The sequence below is a fragment of the Heterodontus francisci genome, chromosome 19, assembly GCF_036365525.1.
Source record: "Heterodontus francisci isolate sHetFra1 chromosome 19, sHetFra1.hap1, whole genome shotgun sequence".
Lineage (NCBI taxonomy): Eukaryota > Metazoa > Chordata > Chondrichthyes > Heterodontiformes > Heterodontidae > Heterodontus > Heterodontus francisci.
This window is the reverse complement of record NC_090389.1, coordinates 11,453,625-11,478,471: the sequence shown is the minus strand read 5'-3', so window position 1 is coordinate 11,478,471 and position 24,847 is coordinate 11,453,625. Positions and strand designations below refer to the sequence as shown.

General features: G+C 46.7%; 1 protein-coding gene across 1 annotated transcript in view; it reads right to left on the bottom strand.

The window, feature by feature from the left end:
- mst1 (macrophage stimulating 1) overlaps positions 1-24,847 on the bottom strand; it is a 194,409-nt gene that overhangs the window by 47,840 nt on the left and 121,722 nt on the right. The window contains exons 13-15 of the mRNA XM_068051375.1: positions 24,070-24,187; positions 21,237-21,314; positions 6,566-6,712 (exon numbers count right to left, since the gene is read on the bottom strand). Coding sequence (XP_067907476.1) covers positions 6,566-6,712; positions 21,237-21,314; positions 24,070-24,187 — 343 coding nt within the window. The remainder of the gene's footprint in view (positions 1-6,565; positions 6,713-21,236; positions 21,315-24,069; positions 24,188-24,847) is intronic.

The window sequence follows — 24,847 nt, the reverse complement described above, 5'->3', positions numbered from 1 at the left end:
CCCGTTACCTTCTCTCCCTAATACTGACAGACGCCGTTACCTGCTCTCCCTAATACTGACAGACCCAGTTACATTTTGTCCCTAATAATGACAGACCCCGTTACCTTCTCTCCCTAATCCTGACAGACCCCGTTACCTTCTCTCCCTAATACTGACAGACCCCGTTACCTTCTCTCCCTAATACTGACAGACCCCGTTACCTTCTCACCCTAATACTGACAGACCCCGTTACCTTCTCTCCCTAATACTGACAGACCCCGTTACCTTCTCTCCCTAATACTGACAGACCCCGTTACCTTTTGTCCTGAATAGTGACAGACCTCGTTACATTTTGTCCCTAATACTGACAGACGCCGTTACCTGCTCTCCCTAATACTGACAGACCCAGTTACATTTTGTCCTGAATAGTGACAGACCCCGTTACATTTTGTCCCTAATACTGACAGACCCCGTTACCTTTTGTCCTGAATAGTGACAGACCCCGTTACATTTTGTCCCTAATACTGACAGACCCCGTTACCTGCTCTCCCTAATACTGACAGACCCAGTTACATTTTGTCCCTAATAATGACAGACCCCGTTACCTTCTCTCCCTAATACTGACAGACCCCGTTACCTTCTCTCCCTAATACTGACAGACGCCGTTACCTGCTCTCCCTAATACTGACAGACCCCGTTACCTTCTCTCCCTAATACTGACAGACGCCGTTACCTTCTCTCCCTAATACTGACAGACCCCGTTACCTTCTCTCCCTAATACTGACAGATCACGTTACCTTTTGTCCTGAATAGTGACAGACCCCGTTACATTTTGTCCCTAATACTGACAGACCCCGTTACCCTCTCTCCCTAATACTGACAGACCCCGTTACCCTCTCTCCCTAATACTGACAGACCCCGTTACCTTTTGTCCTGAATAGTGACAGACCCCGTTACCTTCTCTCCCTATTACTGACAGACCCCGTTACATTTTGTCCCTAATACTGACAGACCCCGTTACCCTCTCTCCCTAATACTGACAGACCCCGTTACCCTCTCTCCCTAATACTGACAGACCCCGTTACCTTTTGTCCTGAATAGTGACAGACCCCGTTACATTTTGTCCCTAATACTGACAGACCCCGTTACCCTCTCTCCCTAATACTGACAGACCCCGTTACCCTCTCTCCCTAATACTGACAGACCCCGTTACATTTTGTCCCTAATACTGACAGACCCCGTTACCCTCTCTCCCTAATACTGACAGACCCCGTTACATTTTGTCCTGAATAGTGACAGACCCCGTTACATTTTGTCCCTAATACTGACAGACCCCGTTACCTTTTGTCCTGAATAGTGACAGACCCCGTTACATTTTGTCCCTAATACTGACAGACCCCGTTACCCTCTCTCCCTAATACTGACAGACCCCGTTACCCTCTCTCCCTAATACTGACAGACCCCGTTACCCTCTCTCCCTAATACTGACAGACCCCGTTACCTTCTCTCCCTAATACTGACAGAACCCGTTACCTTCTCTCCCTAATACTGACAGAACCCGTTACCTTTTGTCCTGAATAGTGACAGACCCCGTTACCTTCTCTCCCTAATACTGACAGAACCCGTTACCTTTTGTCCTGAATACTGACAGACCCCGTTACCTTCTCTCCCTAATACTGACAGAACCCGTTACCTTTTGTCCTGAATAGTGACAGACCCCGTTACATTTTGTCTCTAATACTGACAGACCCCGTTACCTTCTCTCCCTAATACTGACAGACCCCGTTACCTTCTCTCCCTATTACTGACAGACCCCGTTACATTTTGTCCCTAATACTGACAGACCCCGTTACCTTCTCTCCCTATTACTGACAGACCCCGTTACCTTCTCTCCCTAATACTGACAGAACCCGTTACCTTTTGTCCTGAATAGTGAGACCCCGTTACCTTCTCTCCCTAATACTGACAGATCCCGTTACCTTCTCTCCCTATTACTGACAGACCCCGTTACCTTCTCTCCCTATTACTGACAGACCCCGTTACATTTTGTCCCTAATACTGACAGATAATCCTTTTACCCTTCATTTCTTGTACTGCTCTATACTGCTATCTCTGGGATATCCGTTACACAGAGAATGGACTGATTTACCCAGTGGAAAGTTTGAGGGGGACTTCATTTTTTTTCAAATCATCTAAACCAAGCCTGAGTCTTTGTGTTATTGGCTTCCTTCTGCTCCACTGCAGGCTGTAACAATCTCAGCAAGCCTCCCCACTCTGCATTTTGACTGAAACTCATTTTTTTAAAATTCGCTCTATGAGAAAGACAAACATGTTGGCTGAGGCTTAAAGGCCTTTGTCTTAAAAGTCTGAAATTGCATAAGTGATGCACTTTTATCATTTCTTGATGTAATCGTTATTATGGAAATACTATAATTTGGCAATCACATTCCTGATGCACTGAATGTTTTAAAGGCAGGAATCACGTGAAATGAGGAGTGATGTGGAGGTGCCTTTTACTGCCTAAAAATGCCATGGACTGCACTGGGGAGGTGACTAACAGGCGGGAATAAGTGAGGGCAGTGGGGGATTGGCCTGGTAGGTGAGGTGATACCCGGTGGGTGAGGTGATACCCAATGATTGAGGTGCTGCCCAGACGGTGATTGAGGTATTCCCGGCCCGGTGAGTGAGGTGATACCTGGTGGGTGAGGTGCTGCCCAGCCCGGTGAGTGAGGTGATACCTGGTGGGTGAGGTGCTGCCCAGGCCGGTGAGTGAGGTGATACCCGGTGGGTGAGGAGTTGCCCAGCCCGGTGATTGAGGTGATACCTGGTGGGTGAGGTGCTGCCCAGCCCGGTGATTGAGGTGATAGCTGGTGGGTGAGGTGCTGCCCAGGCCAGTGAGTGAGGTGATACCTGGTGGGTGAGGTGCTGCCCAGGCCGATGAGTGAGGTGATACCTGGTGGGTGAGGAGCTGCCCAGCCCGGTGCTTGAGGTGATACCTGGTGGGTGAGGTGCTGCCCAGCCCGGTGATTGAGGTGATACCTGGTGGGTGAGGAGCTGCCCAGCCCGGTGATTGAGGTGATAGCTGGTGGGTGAGGTGCTGCCCAGGCCAGTGAGTGAGGTGATACCTGGTGGGTGAGGTGCTGCCCAGGCCGATGAGTGAGGTGATACCTGGTGGGTGAGGAGCTGCCCAGCCCGGTGCTTGAGGTGATACCTGGTGGGTGAGGAGCTGCCCAGGCCGATAAGTGAGGTGATACCCGGTGGGTGAGGAGTTGCCCAGCCCGGTGATTGAGGTGATACCTGGTGGGTGAGGTGCTGCCCAGCCCGGTGATTGAGGTGATACCTGGTGGGTGAGGAGCTGCCCAGCCCGGTGATTGAGGTGATACCTGGTGGGTGAGGTGCTGCCCAGGCCAGTGAGTGAGGTGATACCTGGTGGGTGAGGTGCTGCCCAGGCCAGTGAGTGAGGTGATACCTGTGGGTGAGGTGCTGCCCAGGCCGGTGAGTGAGGTGATACCTGGTGGGTGAGGTGCTGCCCAGGCCGGTGAGTGAGGTGATACCTGGTGGGTGAGGTGCTGCCCAGCCCGGTGAGTGAGGTGATACCTGGTGGGTGAGGTGCTGCCCAGGCCGGTGATTGAGGTGATACCTGGTGGGTGAGGAGCTGCCCAGGCCGGTGAGTGAGGTGATACCTGGTGGGTGAGGTGCTGCCCAGGCCGGTGAGTGAGGTGATACCTGTGGGTGAGGAGCTGCCCAGCCCGGTGATTGAGGTGATACTTGGTGGGTGAGGAGCTGCCCAGGCCGATGAGTGAGGTGATTCCTGGTGGGTGAGGAGCTGCCCAGCCCGGTGATTGAGGTGATACGTGGTGGGTGAGGAGCTGCCCAGCCCGGTGATTGAGGTGATACCTGGTAGGTGAGGAGCTGCCCAGCCCGGTGATTGAGGTGATACCTGGTAGGTGAGGTGCTGCCCAGCCCGGTGATTGAGGTGATACCTGTGGGTGAGGAGCTGCCCAGGCCGGTGATTGAGGTAATACCTGGTGGGTGAGGTGCTGCCCAGGCCGGTGAGTGAGGTGATACCTGTGGGTGAGGAGCTGCCCAGGCCGGTGATTGAGGTGATACCTGGTGGGTGAGGTGCTGCCCAGGCCGGTGAGTGAGGTGATACCTGGTGGGTGAGGTGCTGCCCAGGCCGGTGAGTGAGGTGATACTTGGTGGGTGAGGAGCTGCCCAGCCCGGTGATTGAGGTGATACCTGTGGGTGAGGAGCTGCCCAGCCCGGTGATTGAGGTGATACTTGGTGGGTGAGGAGCTGCCCAGGCCGATGAGTGAGGTGATACCTGGTGGGTGAGGAGCTGCCCAGCCCGGTGATTGAGGTGATACGTGGTGGGTGAGGAGCTGCCCAGCCCGGTGATTGAGGTGATACCTGGTAGGTGAGGAGCTGCCCAGCCCGGTGATTGAGGTGATACCTGGTAGGTGAGGTGCTGCCCAGCCCGGTGATTGAGGTGATACCTGGTGGGTGAGGAGCTGCCCAGGCCGGTGAGTGAGGTGATACCTGTGGGTGAGGAGCTGCCCAGGTCGGTGATTGAGGTGATACCTGGTGGGTGAGGTGCTGCCCAGCCCGGTGATTGAGGTGATACCTGGTGGGTGAGGTGCTGCCCAGCCCGGTGAGTGAGGTGATACCTGGTCGGTGAGGAGCTGCCCAGGCCGGTGATTGAGGTGATACCTGTGGGTGAGGAGCTGCCCAGGCCGGTGATTGAGGTGATACCTGGTGGGTGAGGTGCTGCCCAGGCCGGTGATTGAGGTGATACCTGGTGGGTGAGGTGCTGCCCAGCCCGGTGAGTGAGGTGATACCTGGTGGGTGAGGTGCTGCCCAGGCCGGTGATTGAGGTGATACTTGGTCGGTGAGGTGCTGCCCAGCCCGGTGATTGAGGTGATAGCTGGTGGGTGAGGAGCTGCCCAGCCCGGTGATTGAGGTGATATTTGGTGGGTGAGGTGCTGCCCAGCCCGGTGATTGAGGTGATACCTGTTGGGTGAGGAGCTGCTCAGCCCGGTGATTGAGGTGCTTTCTGACCTCATGATTGAGGTGCTGCCCAGTGAGTGAGGTGCTGTCCGGTGAGTGATGTGCTGCCTGGTAAACGGGATGATATCTGGTGGGTGAGGTGATACTTAGTGGGTCAGGTGATACCCAGTGGGTGAGGTGGTACCTGGTGATTGAGGTGCTGCCCAGCTGGTGATTGAGGTGCTGCCCGGTGAGTGAGATGCAGCCCGGTGAGTGAGGTGCTGCCTGGTAAACCGGGTGATACCTGGTGCGTGAGGTGATACCTGGTGGGTGAGATGATACCTGGTGGGTGAGATGCTGCCCGGTCAATGAGATGATGGGAAGTGGGGGGTTTCCTGATAGGTGAGAGGAGGAGGGTTCTTGATGGATTAGATTGGTGGTGGGAACACGGGAGGGGATAGGGGGAAGAATTGCCTGGCCTGGTAGGTCAGGAAGGTGACATTACCTGATGATAACAATGGTGCCTGGGGCAGTTCAGGACCAGTCTTATAGCCCTCACCTGAAGGCTCTAGACCCTACCACCCACATGCTACGACCATTACACTCTTTCCAGACCTCCTTCCCTAGTCCTCCTAGACCTCAGGACTCCCACCCTCCCAGGACTCTACCAGCTTCTCACACAAACATTTTTTCCAAGGCTCCCCAGACTCCAGGATCCTCGCTTCCCCATGCTCCCAGATCACAGGACATTTCTCTCATGATCCCAGATCCCTGGATGAACCACAATGCCTCCATGAACCCCTGTCTGCAGCCTCCTAGACCACAGGGGCCCTTCCTGCTGCCAATGCTGATAAATCAGTGTCCTTGATAGTGCAAACTTTGCAGAAGATCCCCGGTCTGATAAAGCTTCAACTTACCATGCACACTATCAGTGGACGTCAGCTGTTAATATTAGAGGTCATGTTTACGCTGTGCACTTCCTGTAACACTTTCCCATCATTTCTTTTCTGTTCTACTTTATCAATCACATCTTTTCAGTTACATCTTTGCTTTATGCTGATTGGCTCAAAGTAAAATTAAAGTACAAATCAAATATCATAGTGGGGTATGGCAGTGTAGTGGTTATGTTACTGAATAAGTAATTCCGAGGCCTGAGCTAATAATCCAGAGAAGTTGAGTTCAAATCCCATGGCAGCTTAAGAATTTGAATTCAGTTTAAAATAATCTGGAATAAAGAGATGGTATCATAAAAGTGACCATGATACTGTCAGATTGTCATTAAAACCCAACTGGTTCACTCATGTCCTTTGGTAAAGAAAACCTCCTTCCTTTTGGCTTATATGTGTCTCTTTACTGTGCTCTGATGTGGCCTATAAAGCCACTCAGTTATATCAAATCTCAACAACTTCATCAGTTGGACTATAGTGGTTTAAGAAGACGACCCATCACCACAATCTCAGGGCAACTAGGGACAGGCAATAAGTGTCAGCCTTGTCAGTGACAACCACCCCCAAGAATGAATACATTAAAAAAAAACTAAAGTCAAGAAGGTGGCAAGAGAACTGACAATGAGAAATTACTATTTTATTGGCACAGGTACCTCTCTAACTCCAACATGATTAAGTTGGAACGTTTTGGTCCACACACAGCCCTTCGGATGGGGATTGCTTGCTTGTCTGGGTCATCAGGCCTGGGATTTTTGAGCATGGTTCCCATCCAGGCCTCATATCCCCTGAACTCAGCGTAACTAAAAGACAAAGACACAAATTAAGAAACAAGACACAAATAAAGTTTCTACCAAAACTCGTTTTCACAGCCACAACTCCTTCCTCAGTGACTGTCTCCGGCTCCGACTTATTCCACGTGGATTCCAACTGCAGTTTCACCCATCATGCTTTGAATCCACCCAGGACTACAGGTATCTCCGAGAAATACAACGTTCCTCGAACTGCTACTCTCGCCGCATCCTGAGATCCACACTCAGTGCTATGCGCCGCCACATGCACACACTGGACCTCTCTCTCCAGCAGCACCGCCTCATCTTATCTCAAATCTGTTCTACTCCGCAGTTTCATTTCATCTTTCGTCTCATCCGACGCATTAACAAAAAACTTTTTTTCTTCCTTTCAGGTGTCAAGGAACGCAAGCTCCAGCAGCTGATGGGGACAAATGCTCCTCCAGATCCTCCTTCCGCTTCACTTCCCTCTGACCCCACCCCTTCTGATCTGACCCCTTGCCATGTATTCACTATACCCTCTGACCTCCCCCTCTCTGATGCTAAACGTTCTGTACTCAGCAAAGGTCTCAGTTTTATCCCCTTACGCCCCCACCTCAATGAATTTCGCGCTCGGCATGACGTTGAGCTCTTCTTCCGTCGCCTCCGGGCTCACTTCTTTGACCAGGAGTCCTCCTCCCGACCAGCAGACCCATTCACCCGCCTCCAGCATTCTACCTCTACCTGGACCCCTCCCCCTGGCCACTTACCCGCTCTTGATCTCTTCATTGAAAACTGTCGGCGAGACATTGGTCATCTCAATTTCTCTGCCCCCCTCACTCACTCTAACCTGTCCCCCTCTGAACTTGAGGCACTCCGTTCTCTCAGGTCTAATCCCAACATAGTCATCAAACCTGCAGACAAGAGTGGTGCTGTTGTTGTATGACGTACCGACCTCTACCTTGCAGAAGCTCAACGCCAACTCACAGACACTTCTTCCTATCTCCCTCTGGACCATGACCCCACCACCGAACATCAAGCCACCGTCCAAAGGATGGTCACTGACCTCATCTCCTCTGGAGATCTTCCCCCTACAGCTTCCAACCTCATAGTCCCGCAACCCCGGACAGCCCGCTTCTACCTCCTTCCCAAAATCCACAAACGGGACTGTCCCGGCAGACTCATTGTGTCAGCCTGCTCCTGCCCCACTGAATGTATTTCTTCCTATCTGGACTCTATCTTTTCTCTGCTGGTCCAGTCTCTTCCCACCTACATCCGTGACTCTTCTGACGCCCTACGTCATTTTGACAATTTCCAGTTTCCTGGTCCCAACCGCCTCCTCTTCACTATGGACATCCAATCGCTCTACACCTCCATCCCCCACCAGGATGGTTTGAGGGCTCTCCGCTTCTTCCTGGAACAGAGGCCCAACCAGTCCCCATCCACCACCACCCTCCTCCGCCTGGCTGAACTTGTTCTCACATTGAACAACTTCTCCTTCAACTCCACGCACTTCCTTCAAGTAAAAGGTGTCGCTATGGGTACCCGCATGGGTCCTAGTTATGCCTGTCTTTTTGTGGGATATGTCGAGCATTCTTTGTTCCAGTCCTACTCAGGCCCCCTCCCCCAACTCTTTTTCTGGTACATTGGTGACTGTATCGGTGCCGTTTCCTGCTCCCGCCCCGAACTGGAAAACTTTATCAACTTTGCTTCCAATTTCCACCCTTCTCTCACCTTTACATGGCCCATCTCTGACACTTCCCTTCCCTTCCTCGACTTCTCTGTCTCCATCTCTGGGGATAGGTTGTCTACTAATATCCATTATAAGCCCACCGACTCCCACAGCTACCTCGACTACACTTCTTCACACCCTACCTCCTGTAAGGACTACATTCCATTCTCCCAGTTTCTCCATCTTCGACGCATCTGCTCTGATGATGCTACCTGTGGGCGGCACAGTGGCACAGTGGTTAGCACCGCAGCCTCACAGCTCCAGCGACCCGGGTTCAATTCTGGGTACTGCCTGTGTGGAGTTTGCAAGTTCTCCCTGTGTCTGCGTGGGTTTCCTCCGGGTGCTCCGGTTTCCTCCCACATGCCAAAGACTTGCTGGTTGATAGGTTAATTGGCCTTTATAAATTGCCCCTAGTATAGGTAGGTGGTAGGGAAATATAGGGTCAGGTGGGGATGTGGTAGTAATGTGGAATTAGTGTAGGATTAGTATAAAATGGGTGGTTGATGGTTGGCACAGACTCGGTGGGCCGAAGGGCCTGTTTTCAGTGCTGTATCTCTAAAAAAAAAAACACCTTCCATGATGGTGCTTCTGGTATGACCTCCTTTTTCCTCAACCGAGGATTCCCCCCCACTGTTGTTCACAGGGCCCTCAACCGTGTCCGGCCCATTTCCCGTACCTCTGCCCTCAACCCTTCCCCTCCCTCCCAGAACCATGACAGGGTTCCCCTTGTCCTCACTTTCCACCCCATCAGCCTCCATATCCAAAGGATCATCCTCTGCCATTTCTGCCACCTCCAGCGTGATGCCACTACCAAACGCATCTTCCCCTCCCTTCCCCTGTCAGAATTCCGAAGGGATCGTTCCCTCCACGACACCCTGGTCCACTCCTCTATTACCCCCACCACCTCGTCCCCGTCCCATGGCACCTTCCCTGCAATCGCAGGAGGTGTAATACCTGCCCATTTACCTCCTCTCTCCTCACTATCCCAGGCCCCAAACACTCCTTTCAGGTGAAGCAGCGATTTACTTGTACTTCTTTCAATGTAGTATACTGTATTCGCTGCTCACAATGTGGTCTCCTCTACATTGGGGAGACCAAACGCAGTCTGGGTGACCGCTTTGCGGAACACCTCTGCTCAGTCCGCAAGCAGGACCCTGAGCTTCCGGTTGCTTGCCATTTCAACACTTCCCCCCTGCTCTCATGCTCACATCTCTGTCCTGGGATTGATGCAGTGTTCCAGTGAACATCAACGCAAGCTCGAGGAACAGCATCTCATCTACCGATTAGGCACACTACAGCCTGACGGACTGAACATTGAGTTCAATAATTTCAAAGCATGACAGCCCCCCATTTTACTTTCATTTTTAGTTGTTGTTTCTTTTTTCTTTTTTACATTTTTTACAACCTTTTTTTGCATTTATTTCATTTCATCTTAGTTTGTTCAGTTTGCTTACCCACTGTTTTTTTTCAGGTTTGCACTTGCTGCTGTTCAATATTCAGTCCGTTAACACCTTTTCTGTACTAATGCTTTGTCTTTCAACACACCATTAACATATTGTTTGCCTTTGCTCCATGACCTTTTGGTCAGCTATGTGGCCTTGTCCAATCTACACCTTCTCCTTTGTTATCTCTTGCCCCAACCCCACCTCACCTGCTTATAACCTGTGACATTTTTAATATTTGTCAGTTCCGAAGAAGGGTCACTGACCCGAAACGTTAACTCTGCTTCACTTTCCACAGATGCTGCCAGACCTGCTGAGTGGTTCCAGCATTTCTTGTTTTTATTTCAAATTAAGAGTATATTGGTTTCACGTTTCATGACTGATATAAGAACTTGTTATCTAAGGGTGGTCTAGTACAGGTTATGGGAATATTCTCATTCTTACATTCTGCTCATCTGAAACTATCTGAAATGTAATCATGCCCCATTATCTCTCTAATCAGGTTCTGTGCTCTTGGATACATTATGTCATTATTAACCCAGTTTCTCCTGTTTGGCCACGGACAGACTCTCCAAAAGCAGTAAAATGATTTGCACCCTCTCAGAGAAATAGGGAATAGATAACTTGCAGATGATTGAACCATGTGTGCTCAGCACAATGAGGTGAATGGAACATGGTTAAACTTTTGGCGCTTTGACACAGCACCAAGCTTCGTCAACACTTTGTCCTACTTTGCCTGACAGAGCAAGATGTGTTTAGATGTAGCTTGTGCTCTAACTGTTTGTATATATATGTTCCAGTTAAAGTATAATAAAACTCATGTTTATTTTGGATATTGCTTGCAGTCCTGAGTCTTACAATAGATCACACAGCAAAGGAACAAGTAATATTAAATCCGAGGCCTGCTGCAGTCCCAGCAGTGGCCACCCATCCCAGTGGCATTGCTGGGACTGAAGAGCTACTGACCTTCTGGTTGACCGGTAGCTCTTGGAGGTGGGACATCCTGCCTCAGGGGCTGAAACCACAACTTCAGGCAAATAGTTGCCTGAGCCACACAATATAGCATCGTAGTTTCCAGGGCCGGCGGAGGCGGGTTCACCCTTGGCTTTGCACCAGTGGGCAGGGCAACATTAACTCCTCATTAAATCCCAGCCAATGATTCACTTGAAAAGAAGAGATTTTCTGGGCTATGGGGAAAGAGTAGGGGCAGTGGGACCAATTGGATAGTTCTTTCAAAGAGCCAGCACAGGCACAATGAGCCAAGTGGCTTCCTTCTGCACTGCAGAATTCTGTTATTCTATGACTGAGACAGAAAGCAACAGTTGAATGTAACAAATAGGCTGACATTCTGCCTGGCTTTTCCCTTTCATTCTGAATCTTAGTTTTATTCTGGGACCAAAATTTTTCAGAGATCTCACTGGTCTCCCTTCATGACTCCAAGCGGAATGGTGAAACCCGCGGAAAACAGCAGGGTAGCTGGTTGGATCAGGTAAATGTTATCGAGGTAGAGGCAAGGAGGAACAGAGTTTGTGGGCCCCCTACACCATGAAAGGGACTGGACCCTCACAGAAAAGTAAGATCATTTCTAAATACATTGTTACTGAGTGGGTCCCTTAAACACTGTGGGCTGAGATGAATGTGGGTGAGGCCTGGGCAAAGCTAATCCTACTTCCAGCACACCCACCTGCCATATGTAATTGAGGTGTTCACTCACAAACTAAAGTGGGGGCAATGGTAGAGGATACCAGGGGCTGGATTTTGTTCTCCCCCAGGCGTCAGGTTCCATAGTGGAGGGGGCCTGAATATGCCCCTAGGAGAGGGCCGGCATGCGCCCCGACACCGGGAGGACCCGGCCCGATACTACTGGTGGTGGTGAGACCTCGTGGTGGCTCCCCCGCCGCTAGGCGACGGGACCCCAATTTGAATTTTTAAATAAATTAAGATGAATGAATTAACTAAGCTCACGTCGCTGCCTGATGTCCCGCTGCGATCTTCAGCCCAGTGGCCGGCACTCCTGCGCCTCCGGACCCCGTCCGGCAAAAGGATGCACCACGCTGGTGGGGAGAAGGGTGGAGATAGGTTTATCAGTGCGGGGGTGGGGAAGCAGGGTCAAATTAATGTCATGGGTGTAGGGGATTGTGGGAAGGATTATAGTTGAATGTGCAGTTTGGGGGTAGAAGGTCAGATGGTAAAAGTAAGTGTTTAACAGAGGAAAGGGCAAATAATTAATTTTATTGTATTGTGGGGGGTGGGGGGGGGGGGGGAGAGGAGTAAAAGAAATGTATTTATTTTAATTCACTTTACCTTTAAATATTTAAATTAGCCAGTAGGGCTAACGGCCCTTTAAAAATGGCGTCAGCACCTGGGTACAGGCAGCTGATGCCATTGCTGGGTACGGACAGCCGCTCCTCCTCATGATTGGTGGAGGGGGCGGCCTGCCCAGCTATTTAAGTGAGCCGCCATGCTTAGAATCGCAACAGTTCCATGATTGCCAAAATTGGTGGCGGTCACATAAAATTCAGCCCCAGGATGGTATTCCCAACCAATTTTAGCCTGTCCTTTGCAAAGTTCCCAACTACTTCACTGTTTAGATGTAGAATCATAAAATGGTTACACACAGAAGGCGGCCATTTGGCTCATCCTGTCTGTGCCACCTCTCCATAATGAGCTACTCAGCTCCTTCCACTTCCCAGCCTTTTCCCTGTAGCCTGAAAATTTTTACTTTTAGATAATTATCCAACTTGCTTTTAAAAGCCACGATTGAATCTGCCTCAACCATACTCTCAGGCAGTGCATTGCTCACTGCGTAAAAAAGATTTTCCTCATGTTGCCTCTGGTTCTTTTGTCAATCACCTTAAATTGGTGTCCTCTGTTTCATGACCCTTCTGCCATTGGGAACAGTTTCCCTCTATCTACTGTCAGGCAAACCCCCCTCCCGCCAAGACTGACGCACACATTATTTCGCCACATGAACATTTAAACTTAAAACTGCAAGCACCTGACTGGAAAGACATTTGCATAGTAACAGACAGTGTTGGAACAATGAGGAACCAGTCCCCATCCCAATACACAGAAGAGACCTGGTCAAACCAGTTGGTCACTTGACCACCTGCTGGCCAACTAGGGGAGTTTTAAATTGGGAAAACAGAATTTGAACTCAGAAAACTGTGTGCTCCTGGAACTGAAGCAAGAATTACCTCCTCTCCTGTCTGCCTGCTTATCCCTTTCCCACGGAACTGAATCTTGTGAAAACACATGAATCTCAAAGAGAGAAAAGTCTCCTACTCCTACAAGGTTTAAAAGGAACACTGGGCCCTGAGGAACAGCAAGACTACCTACGATCAATTGAGCTCAAAGCACAGTAAACAAGAGATTCTTCTAATATTGCCTCAACCCCCCTCTACTATATTTTCCTCTTCTCTTTTCTGTCCCTAGCTGCATGTGTATATTGCATGTGCATGCTAGCATGAGCACATCGTATATCCGTAGGCGTGAACTGTATTAGAGTTTAAGTTTAAGGTTTAATAAATTTCATCTTTCTCCTTTAAACCTGAGAAAACCTGTTGTGTTGGTTTCTTTGCCTTATAATTGGAAACCTGCAAACAAGGATTCAAAAAAAGGGGAGCTCAAAACACAGTGTTTAAAAATAAAACCCCATTACAATAAGACCAGGTAAAGACAGCAAAAGACCCCAGACACATTTCTCACCTGGTCGTAACACTACTCTGTCCAGACCCCTCATGCTTTTGAATACCTCGTTCGAGTCTCCTCTGAACAGGTTACTGAGTTGGATGATCAGCCATGATCATAATGAATGGTGGAGCAGGCTCGAACGGCCGAATGGCCTACTCCTGCTCCTATTTTCTATGTTTATATGAACATAGGATTTAGCAGCAGGAGTAGGCCATTCGGCCCTTTGAGCCTGCTCTGCCAGTCGATAAGATCATGGCTGATCTGGTTGTGGTCTCAATTCCACTTTCCTGTCTGCCCCCCATAACCCTCGACTCCCTTGTCTACCAAAAATCTATCTCACTCAGCCTCGAATAAATTCAATGACCCAGCCTCCACTGCTTTCTGAGGAAGAAAATTCTCCTCATCTCAGTCTTAAAAGAGTGACCTCTTATTTTTAAACTGTGTCCCCTAGTTCTTGTTTCCCCCACAAGAGGAAACAACCTCTCAGTATCCACTCTATCAAGATCCCTCAGGATCTTATATGTTTCAATAAGACCACCTCTCATTCTTCTAAACTCCAGTGGGTATAGGCCCAACCTGTTCAACCTATTCAACTTTCTTCATAAAATAATCCCTTCATCCCCGGAATGAGTCGAGTGAACTTTCTCTGAACTGTTTCTAACACAATTATATCCTTTGTCAAATAAGGAGACCAAAACTGTACACAGTACTCCAGATATAGTCTAAAACTTCCTTAATTTTATATTCTATTCCCTTTGCAAAAACACCAATATTCCATTTGCCTTTCGAATCACTTGCTGTACCTGCATACTAACTTCATGTACCAGGACACCCAGATCCCTCTGTACCGCCGAGTTCTGCAATCTCTCTCCATTTAAATAGTATACAGCTTTTCTATGCTTCCTGCCAAAGTGGACAGGTTCACATTTTCCCACATTATACTCCATCTGTCAAATTTTTGCCCACTCACTTTAACCTATCTATATCCCTTAGTGGACTCTTTACCTGCTCTTGACAACTTACTTTGCTTCCCATCTTGGTGTCACCGGCAAATTTAACTACCGTACATTCTGTCCCTTCATCCAAGTCATTGATAGAAATTGTAAATAGTTGAGGCCGCAGCACTGATCCCTGTGGCACTCCACTAGTTACAGCTTGCCAACCCCGAAAAAGACCCATTTATCCTAGCTCTCTGTTTTCTGTTAGCTAACCAATCCGTTATCCATGCTAATATGTTACCCCCTACACCATATGCTTTTATCTTGTGTAGTAACCTTTGCTATGGCACCTTATCAAATTCCTTTTGGAATTCCAAGTGCACCAGATTTAAGGTTCTCCTTTATCCATCTTGCTTGTTACTTCTTCAAAGAACTCTAATAAATTAATTAAATACAATTTCCCTTTCACAAAACCATGTTGACTCTGTCTGGTCCCATTATGATTTTCTAGGTATCATGTTATAACCTCCTTAATAATAGATTCTAGCATTTTCCCTATGCCAGATGTTAAGCTAACTGGCCTATAGTTTCCTGCATTTTGTCTCCCTCCTTTCTTGAATAAAGGTGTTTATTGCTATTTTCCAATCTGCTGGGACCCTTCCAGAATCTAAGGAATTTAGGTAGATTATAACCAAAGCCTCTACTATCTCTGCAGCCACTTCTTTTAAGACCCTAGAATGCAGGCCATCTGGTCCTGGGGACTTGTCAGCCTTTAGGTCTAATTGTTTTCCCAGCACCTTTTCCCTGGTGACGGTGATTGTTTCAAGTTCCTCTCTCCCTATCACCTCTTGATTTTCAGGTATATTTGAGAAGTTTTCTGAGCCTTCTACAGTGAAAACAGACATAACTGTTCAACGCCTCCGCCATTTCCTTGTTTTCCATTATCAATTCCCCAAACTCACTCTCCAGAGGGCCAACACTAGCTTTAGTTACTTTTTTCCTATTTAAATACTTGTAGAAACTCTTACTATCTGTTTTTATATTATTAGCTCCCACTCTCTCATACTCTACTTTCTCTCTCTACATTTTTAGTTATTCGTTGCTGTTTCTTAAAATCTGTCCAATCTTCTGACCTATCATTAAGCTTTGCAGATTTGTAGTGTTTCTTTCAATTTGATACTATCCTTAACTTCCTTATTTAGCCACAGATGATGCATCCTTCTAAAAGAGTCTGTCTTTCTCACTGGGATAAATCTTTTCTGACAATTATTAAATATCTCTACTAACTTACCTTTTAACCTAGTTTCCCAGTTCACTTTAGCTCTGCCTTCATACTCTTATAATTACCTTTATTTGGGTTTAAAACACTAGTCTTAGACCTACGCTTCTCTTCAAACTGAATGTGAAATTCGATCATGTAATGTTCGCTATCGCCTAGAGGCTCCTTTACCATGAGGTTATTGATTAATCCTGTCTCATTGCACAATTACCAAGTCTAAAATAGCCTGATCCCTGGTTGACTCTAGAATGGACTGCTCTAAGAGGTTGTCCTGTATATACTCTATGAACTCATTTTCCAGGCTACCTTTGCCAATCTGATTCACCTAATATACATGTAGCTTAAAGTCACCTATTATTGTGGTACCTTTGTTACGCACTCCATCCCTTCCTGTATACTCTGTCCTATAGTGTAACAACCATAAGAGGGCCGAAAAACTACTCCCACAAGTAACCTCTTATCTTTCCCATTTCTTATCTCTACCGAAACTGATTCCACATCCTGCTCCTTCGAGCTAAAGTCATCTCTTGCTACTGTACTAATGACATCCTTAATTATCAGAGCTACCCCACCACCTTTTCCTAGCTTTGTGTCTTTTTGAAATGTCAAATACTCTGCAATATTTTTATCCCAGCCTTGGTCACCTTGCAACCATGTAATGGCTATCAGATCATACATATTCATTTCTATCTGTGCTAACAATTTATCCATTTTGTTGCGACTGCTGCACACATTCAGATACAGAGTCTTTAACGCTGTCTTTTTACCATTTCTGCAATCTCTGACCTTATCTGCTGGTGCACTCTTAAGTTTGTATGCTCTGTCCCTTCCTGCCACATTCTGGTTATCATTATCCAAATCGCTAGCCTGCTCTATTGCCTCGTTGTTGCTCTAAAGAGCACATCCCAGCTTAGCCAATCTATCCTTGTAACAGAAGTCTAGAACCTTGTATATCGTTCCTGCACCCTCTCCAATGCCTTCACATCCTTCCTAAAGTGAAGTGCCCATAATTGGACACAAAACTCCAGCTGAGGTCAAACCAGTGTTTTACAAAGGTTCAGCAGACCTTTCTTGCTTTTGTACTCTATTCTTCTATTTATAAAGCTTTATGCCTTATTAACCACTTTCTTAACCTGCCCTGCCACCTCCAATGATTTATGCACATATATCCTCAGGTCCCTCTGCTCCTGCACCCCCTTTAGAATTGTATCCATTATTTTATATTGTCTCTCATAGTTCTTCCTCCCAAAATGTATCACTTCACAATTATGTGCATTAAATTTTATCTGCCCTGTGTCTGCCCATTTCACCAGCCTGACTATATCCTCCCAAAGTCTATCACTAGCCTCCTCACAGTTCACAATACTTCCAAGTTTTGTGTCATCAGCAAATTTTGAAAGTGTGCCCTGCACACCCAAATCTAAGTCATTAATAAAGGTCAAGAAAAGCAGTGGTGCTACAACCGACCCCCGGGGAAACCTACTATATACCTTCCTCCAGTCCGAAAAACCACCATTCACCACTACTCTGTTTCCTGTAACTCAACCAATTTTGTATCCATGCTGCCACTGTCCCATAAAATTCCATGGGCTTCAAATTTTCTGATAAGCCTGTTATGTGGCACTTTATCAAATGCCATTGGAAGTCCACGTACAACCACATTACCCTCATCAACTGCTGTTAGTTTGTCAAAAATCTCAATCAAATTATTTAAACACAATTTGTTCTTAACAAATCCATGCTGGCTTTCCTTAATCCACAATTGTCCAAGTGACTGTTAATTTTGTCCCAAATTATCATTTCTAAAAGCTTTCCCACCACCAAGGTTATGCTGACTGGCCTATAGTTTCTGGGTTTATCCTTATATGCTGTTTTTGAACAAGGGTGTAACATTTGTAATTCGAGTCCACTGGCACCACTCCTGTATCAAAAGTGGATTGGAAGATTTGGCCAGTGCTTCTACAATTTCCACCCTCACTTCCCTCAGTATCCTCGGATGCATCCCATCTGGTTCTGGTGACTTATCAACTTTCAGTACAGACAGCCTTTCTAATACCTCCTCTTTATCAATTTTTAGCTCATCCAGTGTCTCAATTACCTCTTGTTTCACGACAGCATCTTCTTCCTTGGCAAAGTAGTCATTTAGTACTTTACTCATGCCCTCTAGCTCCATGTGTAAATCCCCATTTTGGTCCCAAAAAGGCCTACTTCTCCTTTTACCACCCTTTTACTATTTATATGCTTATAAAAGACTTTAGGATTCCCTTTCATGTTGGATTCTAGTTTCTTCTCATACTCTCCCTTTGCTGCCCTTATTTCTTTTCTCACTTCCCCTCTGATACTTCAATATTCAGCCTGGTTCTCACTTGTATTATCAACGTGGCATCTGTCATATACACCCTTCTTCTGCTTCATCTTACTCTCTATCTCTTTTGTCATCCTGGGAGAGCTGGTTCTGTTTGTTATACCTTTCCCCCTCGTGGGAATGTACCTCGACCATACCCGAACCATCTTTTCTTTAAAGGCAGCCCATTGTTCAATTACAACTTTGTCTGCCAATCTGTGATTCCAATTTACTTGTGCCAAATCCATTCTCACCCCTTTGAAAATGGCCCTTCCCCAATTAATTACTTTAACTCTGGATTGCTCTTTGTTCTTTTCCATAGCTAGCCTAAATCTTATATGATGATCACTATCCCTTAAATGCTCCCCGAATGACACTTGATCCACTCATCCCACTTCAGTCCCCCGAACCAAATCCAGCAAATCCTCCTTCCTTGTTGGACTGGAAATATTCTAATGTAGAAAATTCTCCTGAACACACTTCAGAAAATTTCTGCCTGTCTGCTCTTTACACTATTACTATCCCAGTCTATATTAGGATAATTAAAGTCCCCCATTATAATTACTCTACAGAATTTGCAACTCTCTGTAATTTCAATGCAAATTTTTGCTCCATATCTTTCCCACTAGTTGGAGGCCTATTGAGTACACCCAGTAGTGTAATGGTACCTCTATTGTTTCTTATCTCAAACCAAATAGATTCTGTCCCTGACCCCTCTAGGATATCCTCTCTCTCCAGCACTGTAATATTATCCTTAATCAATACTGCCACTCCTCCTCCTTTCTTTCCTCTCCTATCTTTCCTGAAACCCTGTCTGCAGGAATATTTAGTACACATTCCTGCCCATTTTTGAGCCAGGTCTTCATTGTCGCCAGAACAACAGACTCCCATGTGGCTACCTGTGTCTGCAGCTCACCAACCTTATTAACCACACTCCGTGCATTCACATACATGCACTGTAAACCTAATTTAGAGCTCTTACTCTGACCCTACCTAATACCTTACTGTTTTATCTCTCCCAATTCTTTGCGATCTTGTTTTTTTCTCTAACGTTACCTCCTGGCCCATCCCTCTGTCAAGTTAGTTTAAACCCTCCCCAATAGCACCAGCAAACCACCCCAAAAGGACATTAGTCCTGGATCGGATTAGGTGCAACTCATCTAGCCTGTACAGGTCCCACCTCCCCCAGAACCAGTCCCAATGTCCCAGAAATATAAAACCCTCCCTACTGCATCATTTTTCCAGCCACGCATTCATCTGCTCTATCCTCCTATTTCCATACTTATTAGCACACAGTACCAGAAGTAATCCGGAGATTAGTACCTTTGAGGTACTGTTCTTAATCTCTTTCCTAGCTCACTAAAATCTGCCTGCAGGACATCATCCCTCTTTCTACCTGTATCATTGGTACCGATATGGACCACAACCACTGGCTGTTCACCTTCCTGCCTCAGAGTGCTTTGCAGCCGCTTAGTGATATCCTCGACCCCAGCACTAGGGAGACAACCTACCATCCAGGACTCACATCTGCATCCACAGAAACACCTGCCTGTTCCCCTAACTATAGAATCCCTATAACTATTGCTTTCCCAATCTTCCTCTGAACCTCCTGTACAAATAAGCCAGCCGTGGTGCCTTGGACTTGGATCTGGCTTCATTCCCCAGAGGAACCATCACTTATATCAGTAATCAGAAATGAATACTGGTTGGAGAGTGAGATGCACTCAGGGGCTCCTACACTACCTGCCTGGTCCTCCTTGACTGCCTGGTGGTCACCCATTCCCTCTCTGCCTGCATACCCTTAAGCTGAGGGGTGACCACATCCAGAAATTTGCTGTCCACAAAACCCTCAGCCTTGAGGATGCATTGCAGTGACGCCAGCTACTGCTCAAGCTCCAAAACCCGATGCTTGAGCTGCTCCAGCTGACGATACCTCCTGTGTATGTGGTTGCCCAAGACACGAGAAGAATCCTGGAGTTACCACATGGAGCAGGATGTGCACACCACAGGATTGAGATACCCTGCCATACCTCAATTTATTGGACTATTAACTGCCGTAACAGAAATAAACTTAAGACTTAAGCAAATAAATACTCACCAATCAGCTGCTTCCCTTGTGCTGACATCACTTTATTTTATAGGGAGGCTAACATAAATGTTTTACTTAACTCTTGTTATCTATATACCTCAGATTTTGAATTAACTGAAAAATTCAGAGCTATCCATTTCTATTTAATTTTAACTTTATCCCTAGATTTGATTAATTAATTAACCATATGACAAATTATCAAGTTGGCTTTAGATTCGCACCAATTAGTTGATCTAGTCTTACTTTATAGTTGATTAATTTAATTAAATTACAATACAAATTAAAAGCTGACCATTGCACTCACCCCACATGACTCCTAATCATGTGACAGCACTTCATGATATATTTCCGCCTCTCGCTGCTGCTTCTCTTTCCCACTGTTTTGCTGCTCCGTCGGTGCCGATGTTTCCCGCACAGTTTTTAAAAGGTCCTCTCTCCCACTGTACTTTGCTGCTGTGCCGCCGCTGCCAGTGTTTCCTGCACTGTCTTTAAAGGCTCCTCCCTCCTGCTGTGCTTTGCTGCTCTGCCACTGCCAGTGGTTCCCACATTGTTTTTAAAGGCTCCTCTCTCCTGCCCTCCCTTACAACAAATGCCATCAGGTCCACCCCATACCCACCATCTGCAAATGCCAGCTGGAGAGTATCATGCTGCAGTGGTGACCCTCCCACTGGATTTTATTTCTATTCAGAGAGGGAAGGGAATGGGTGTCTGGCTTATGCCTAGTTGGAATGGCTAGACTGCACATTAATATTTGTTTCCCAGTTTCCTTCCCTCTTCCAAAATTGGTACTTTGGTCAAATGTAGGATCCCCAAAGCTGACTGAGGCCAAGGATCAAACCAGGGAACTTCTGGCTTGTTTGTCTCAGCACCACATCACATGGTGCATTTACCCACTGAACCTTCAGTGCCCGTGTTTATAGCTCTATAGCATTTTGTGTGGCCTATCACACACCCTACACCAATGACTATGAGACAATCTAAGAATACATTCAATGATCCGGCACAACAAGGGCTCAATGAAGTAAACAGTCGAACCATACCAAGAGGAAAAACATTGCTTTGTGCTGATGATCCAATTCCTGCTCACAAGAGTCCCACCACAGAAGTGTCTCCCTTCCCTGAAAAGAAAGTAAAATGAATCAATAAAACTCCAATGTGTTCAAGAAAATCAACAGAATGGGCTAGAGAGAGCAGGGAAGGAATATTCTGTTATTATCCCGATCGGGTTGACAGCTCTGGTTGGACAGGTGCCTGGTGGTTTTGTCACAAGATCTCCCACCTCCTACTGCCCCACCCCTATGCTCCCACCATTGGCCACCCAGCACATCCAATCTTGCGGAGCCCCATTTTCCTACACCAAGATACCCGATTGGATGATCCTTAACTGTCAATCAAACAGCCCTTTATCACACACAACACAAAAGTAAAATCTGAAGTTTCTGGGGGCAGAATTTTCAATCCGTGGTCAGGAAACCGATAATTTCCAGATCCCGACCCCACACCTCCAATGCATCGTTCACACGATGATATTTTGATGTTTCAATGCCAGAATTGCACAGGAGGCGAGCTCAGTGTCCAATTAGTGGTGAGAGTGTGTCCAGGAGGTGGGAGCTGCCTGCCTGGTGCCCGAGGCAAAAGCAAGCAGCAGTCATGATGGGACCTGCCAGTGCCTTGCCAAGGAGATCAGGCAGCTCCTCAGAGGGACAGCCCTATATATCAATGAAACAGAGGCAAAACGACTAAAACAAAGGTACTGCGCATAACCCCGCACAGCACACCGGGGCGCCCGATAATTTTGAACATTTAAATAAACATTTTCCCTTCAACTCGCAGCGAACACAAATGTGCATCAGACTGTTCAGGTTCGACAGAATCCCCTTCCAAACCTCATTGGACAGCCCCCCATTTTACTTTCATTTTTAGTTATTTTTTCTTCCTTTTTTTTTACATTCTTTTTTACATTTTTTACAATCTTTTTTTTGCATTTATTTCATTTCATCTTAGTTTGTTCAGTTTGCTTACCCACTGTTTTTTTTCAGGTTTGCACTTGCTGCTGTTCAATATTCAGTGTATTAACACCTAATCTGTACTAATGTCTTTCAACACACCATTAACATATTGTTTGCCTTTGCTCCGTGACCTTTTGGTCAGCTATGTGGCCTGGTCCAATCTAGAGCTCCTTTGTTATCTCTTGCCCCACCCCCACCTCACTTGCTTATAACCTGTGACTTTTCTAATATTTGTCAGTTCCGATGAAGGGTCACTGACCCGAAATGTTAACTCTGCTTCTCTTTTCACAGATGCTGCCAGACCTGCTGAGTGATTCCAGCATTTCTTGTTTTTACTCCTAAAGGACCTTAATTGGTTGGAGCTGAATGTCTTCCCCGTTCCCTCCCCCAATCCTGACATTGAAAATCGTGGACTGTCCCGGAGGCATCAGTTTCCAGAGATGACTTCCAGGGCCATGATTTTCAAATTGCATCCACTGCGGCTCCCGACCCCGCAGCCCATTGAAAATCCGGCCCTGGAAATCTGGAATATAAACAGAAAATGCTGGAAATACTCAGCAGGTCTAGCAGTGTCTGCAGACAGAGAAATAGTTTACATTTCAGTGGTGACCTTTCATCAGAACTGGTAAAAGTTAGAGATATAAGGGATGATGGTGCAAGATAAAAGCGAATGGTAATGGGACAAGAAAAGAAATAAAAAACGTCTCTATATGAGATGTAAATGGGAATAGCAGAATCATCTTAGCTGATGTCCAAAAACAAAATAAATAAAATAAACACAAGAAACATAAAATGATGGGGGTAGTGGTTATGATCTGAAATTTTTGAATTCAATGTTGAGTCTGGAAGGCTTTAATATGCCTAATCGAAAGATGAGGTGTTGTTCCTTGAGATTAGGTTGAGCTTCATTGGACCAGTGTAGGAGGCCGAGGACAGAGAGGTCAGAGTGAGAGTGGAGCAGAGAATTAAAATAACAAGTGACTGGAAGCTTGGGGGTCATGCTTGCGAACTAAATGGAGGTGTTCTGCAAAGCAGTCACCAAATCCATGTTTGATCTCCCCAAAGTAGAGGAGACCACATTGTCAGCAGCAAATACAGTACACTAAATTGAAAGAAGTACAAGTAAATCACTGTTTCACCTGAAAGGAGTGTTTGGGGCCTTGGATGGTGAGAAGGGAGGAGGTAAATGGACAGGTATTGCATCTCCTGTGCTTTCATGGGAAGATGCCGTGGGAAGGGGAGGGGTGTTGGGGTGATAGAGGAGTGGACCAGGGTGTCGCGCTCAGAACGGTCCCTTCAGGATGCTGAAAGGTGAGGGAAGATGTGTTTGGTGGTGGCATCATGTTGGAGGTGGCAGGAATGGCGGAGGATGATGCATTGAATCATGATGGGGGTGAAAGGTGAGGACAAGGGGAACCCTTTCGTCATTCTGGGGGTGAAGGAAGGGGTGAGGGCAGAAGTGCAGGAAATGGAACAGATACGGTCAAGGACCCTGTCAACAATGATGGGGGTGACTTGTCAGTTGGAAAAAGGGAAAACATATCGGAAGCACTGGTATGGAAGTTTGCATCACTAAAACAGATGCGATGGAGACGGACAAACTGTGAGAATAGAATGGAGTCCTTAAAGTGAGCAGGGTATGAGGAAATGTGGTTGAAGTAGCTGTAGGAGTCAGCGGGTTTATGGTGGGTATTGATCGATAGCCTATCCCAGAAACGGAGAGAAGTTGATGGTTGCAAATGGTCTGAACACTCAGATTCATATAAAGTGTGCCATTGGGTGAGGGAAGTACATGGGGTCTGGTTGGTGTAAACTATAGATCTCCAGAAATCTTGTCGATCTGGACAGCCTCTCATTAGCTTACCTGTTGCGAAGGCTCACGGTCCAGGGGGAGTTGCCGGGTTCACCGTTCAGTATCCGGCTCTTTTTGTTATAAAATGTTCGGTCATCCCGCTTACCACAGGAATCAAATTCAACCAAGTCTGAAAAAGGAACAAAAGCCAGCATTAAACAAATAATACAGACACTCAGTAGAGGGAGTGAAATTAGCCAGGAATTGCTCCCACGGCCACAGAAACAGTATCTTTAATATCAGAGTGTAGTTCTACACCAAAGAGACTGTACATTTAATATCACGGTGTAATTTTACACCACAGAGACTGTACCTTTAATATCAGACTGTAGTCTTACACCACAGAGTCTGTACCTTTAAATTCAGGGTGTAGTCTTACACCACAGAGACTTTACCTTTAATATCAGAGTGTAGTCTTACACCACAGAAACTGTACCTTTAATATCAGACTGTAGTCTTACACCACAGAGACTGTACCTTTAAATTCAGGGTGTAGTCTTACACCACAGAGACTTTACTTTTAATATCAGAGTGTAGTCTTACACCACAGAGACTTTACCTTTAATATCAGAGTGTAGTCTTACACCACAGAGACTGTACCTTTAATATCTGATTGTAGTCTTACACCACACAGACTGTACCTTTAATATCAGGGTGTAGTCTTACACCAGAGACTGTACCTTTAATATCAGGGTGTACTCTTACACCACAGAGATTTTACCTTTAATATCAGAGTGTAGTCTTACACTACAGAGACTGTGCCTTTAGTATCAGACTGTAGTCTTTCATC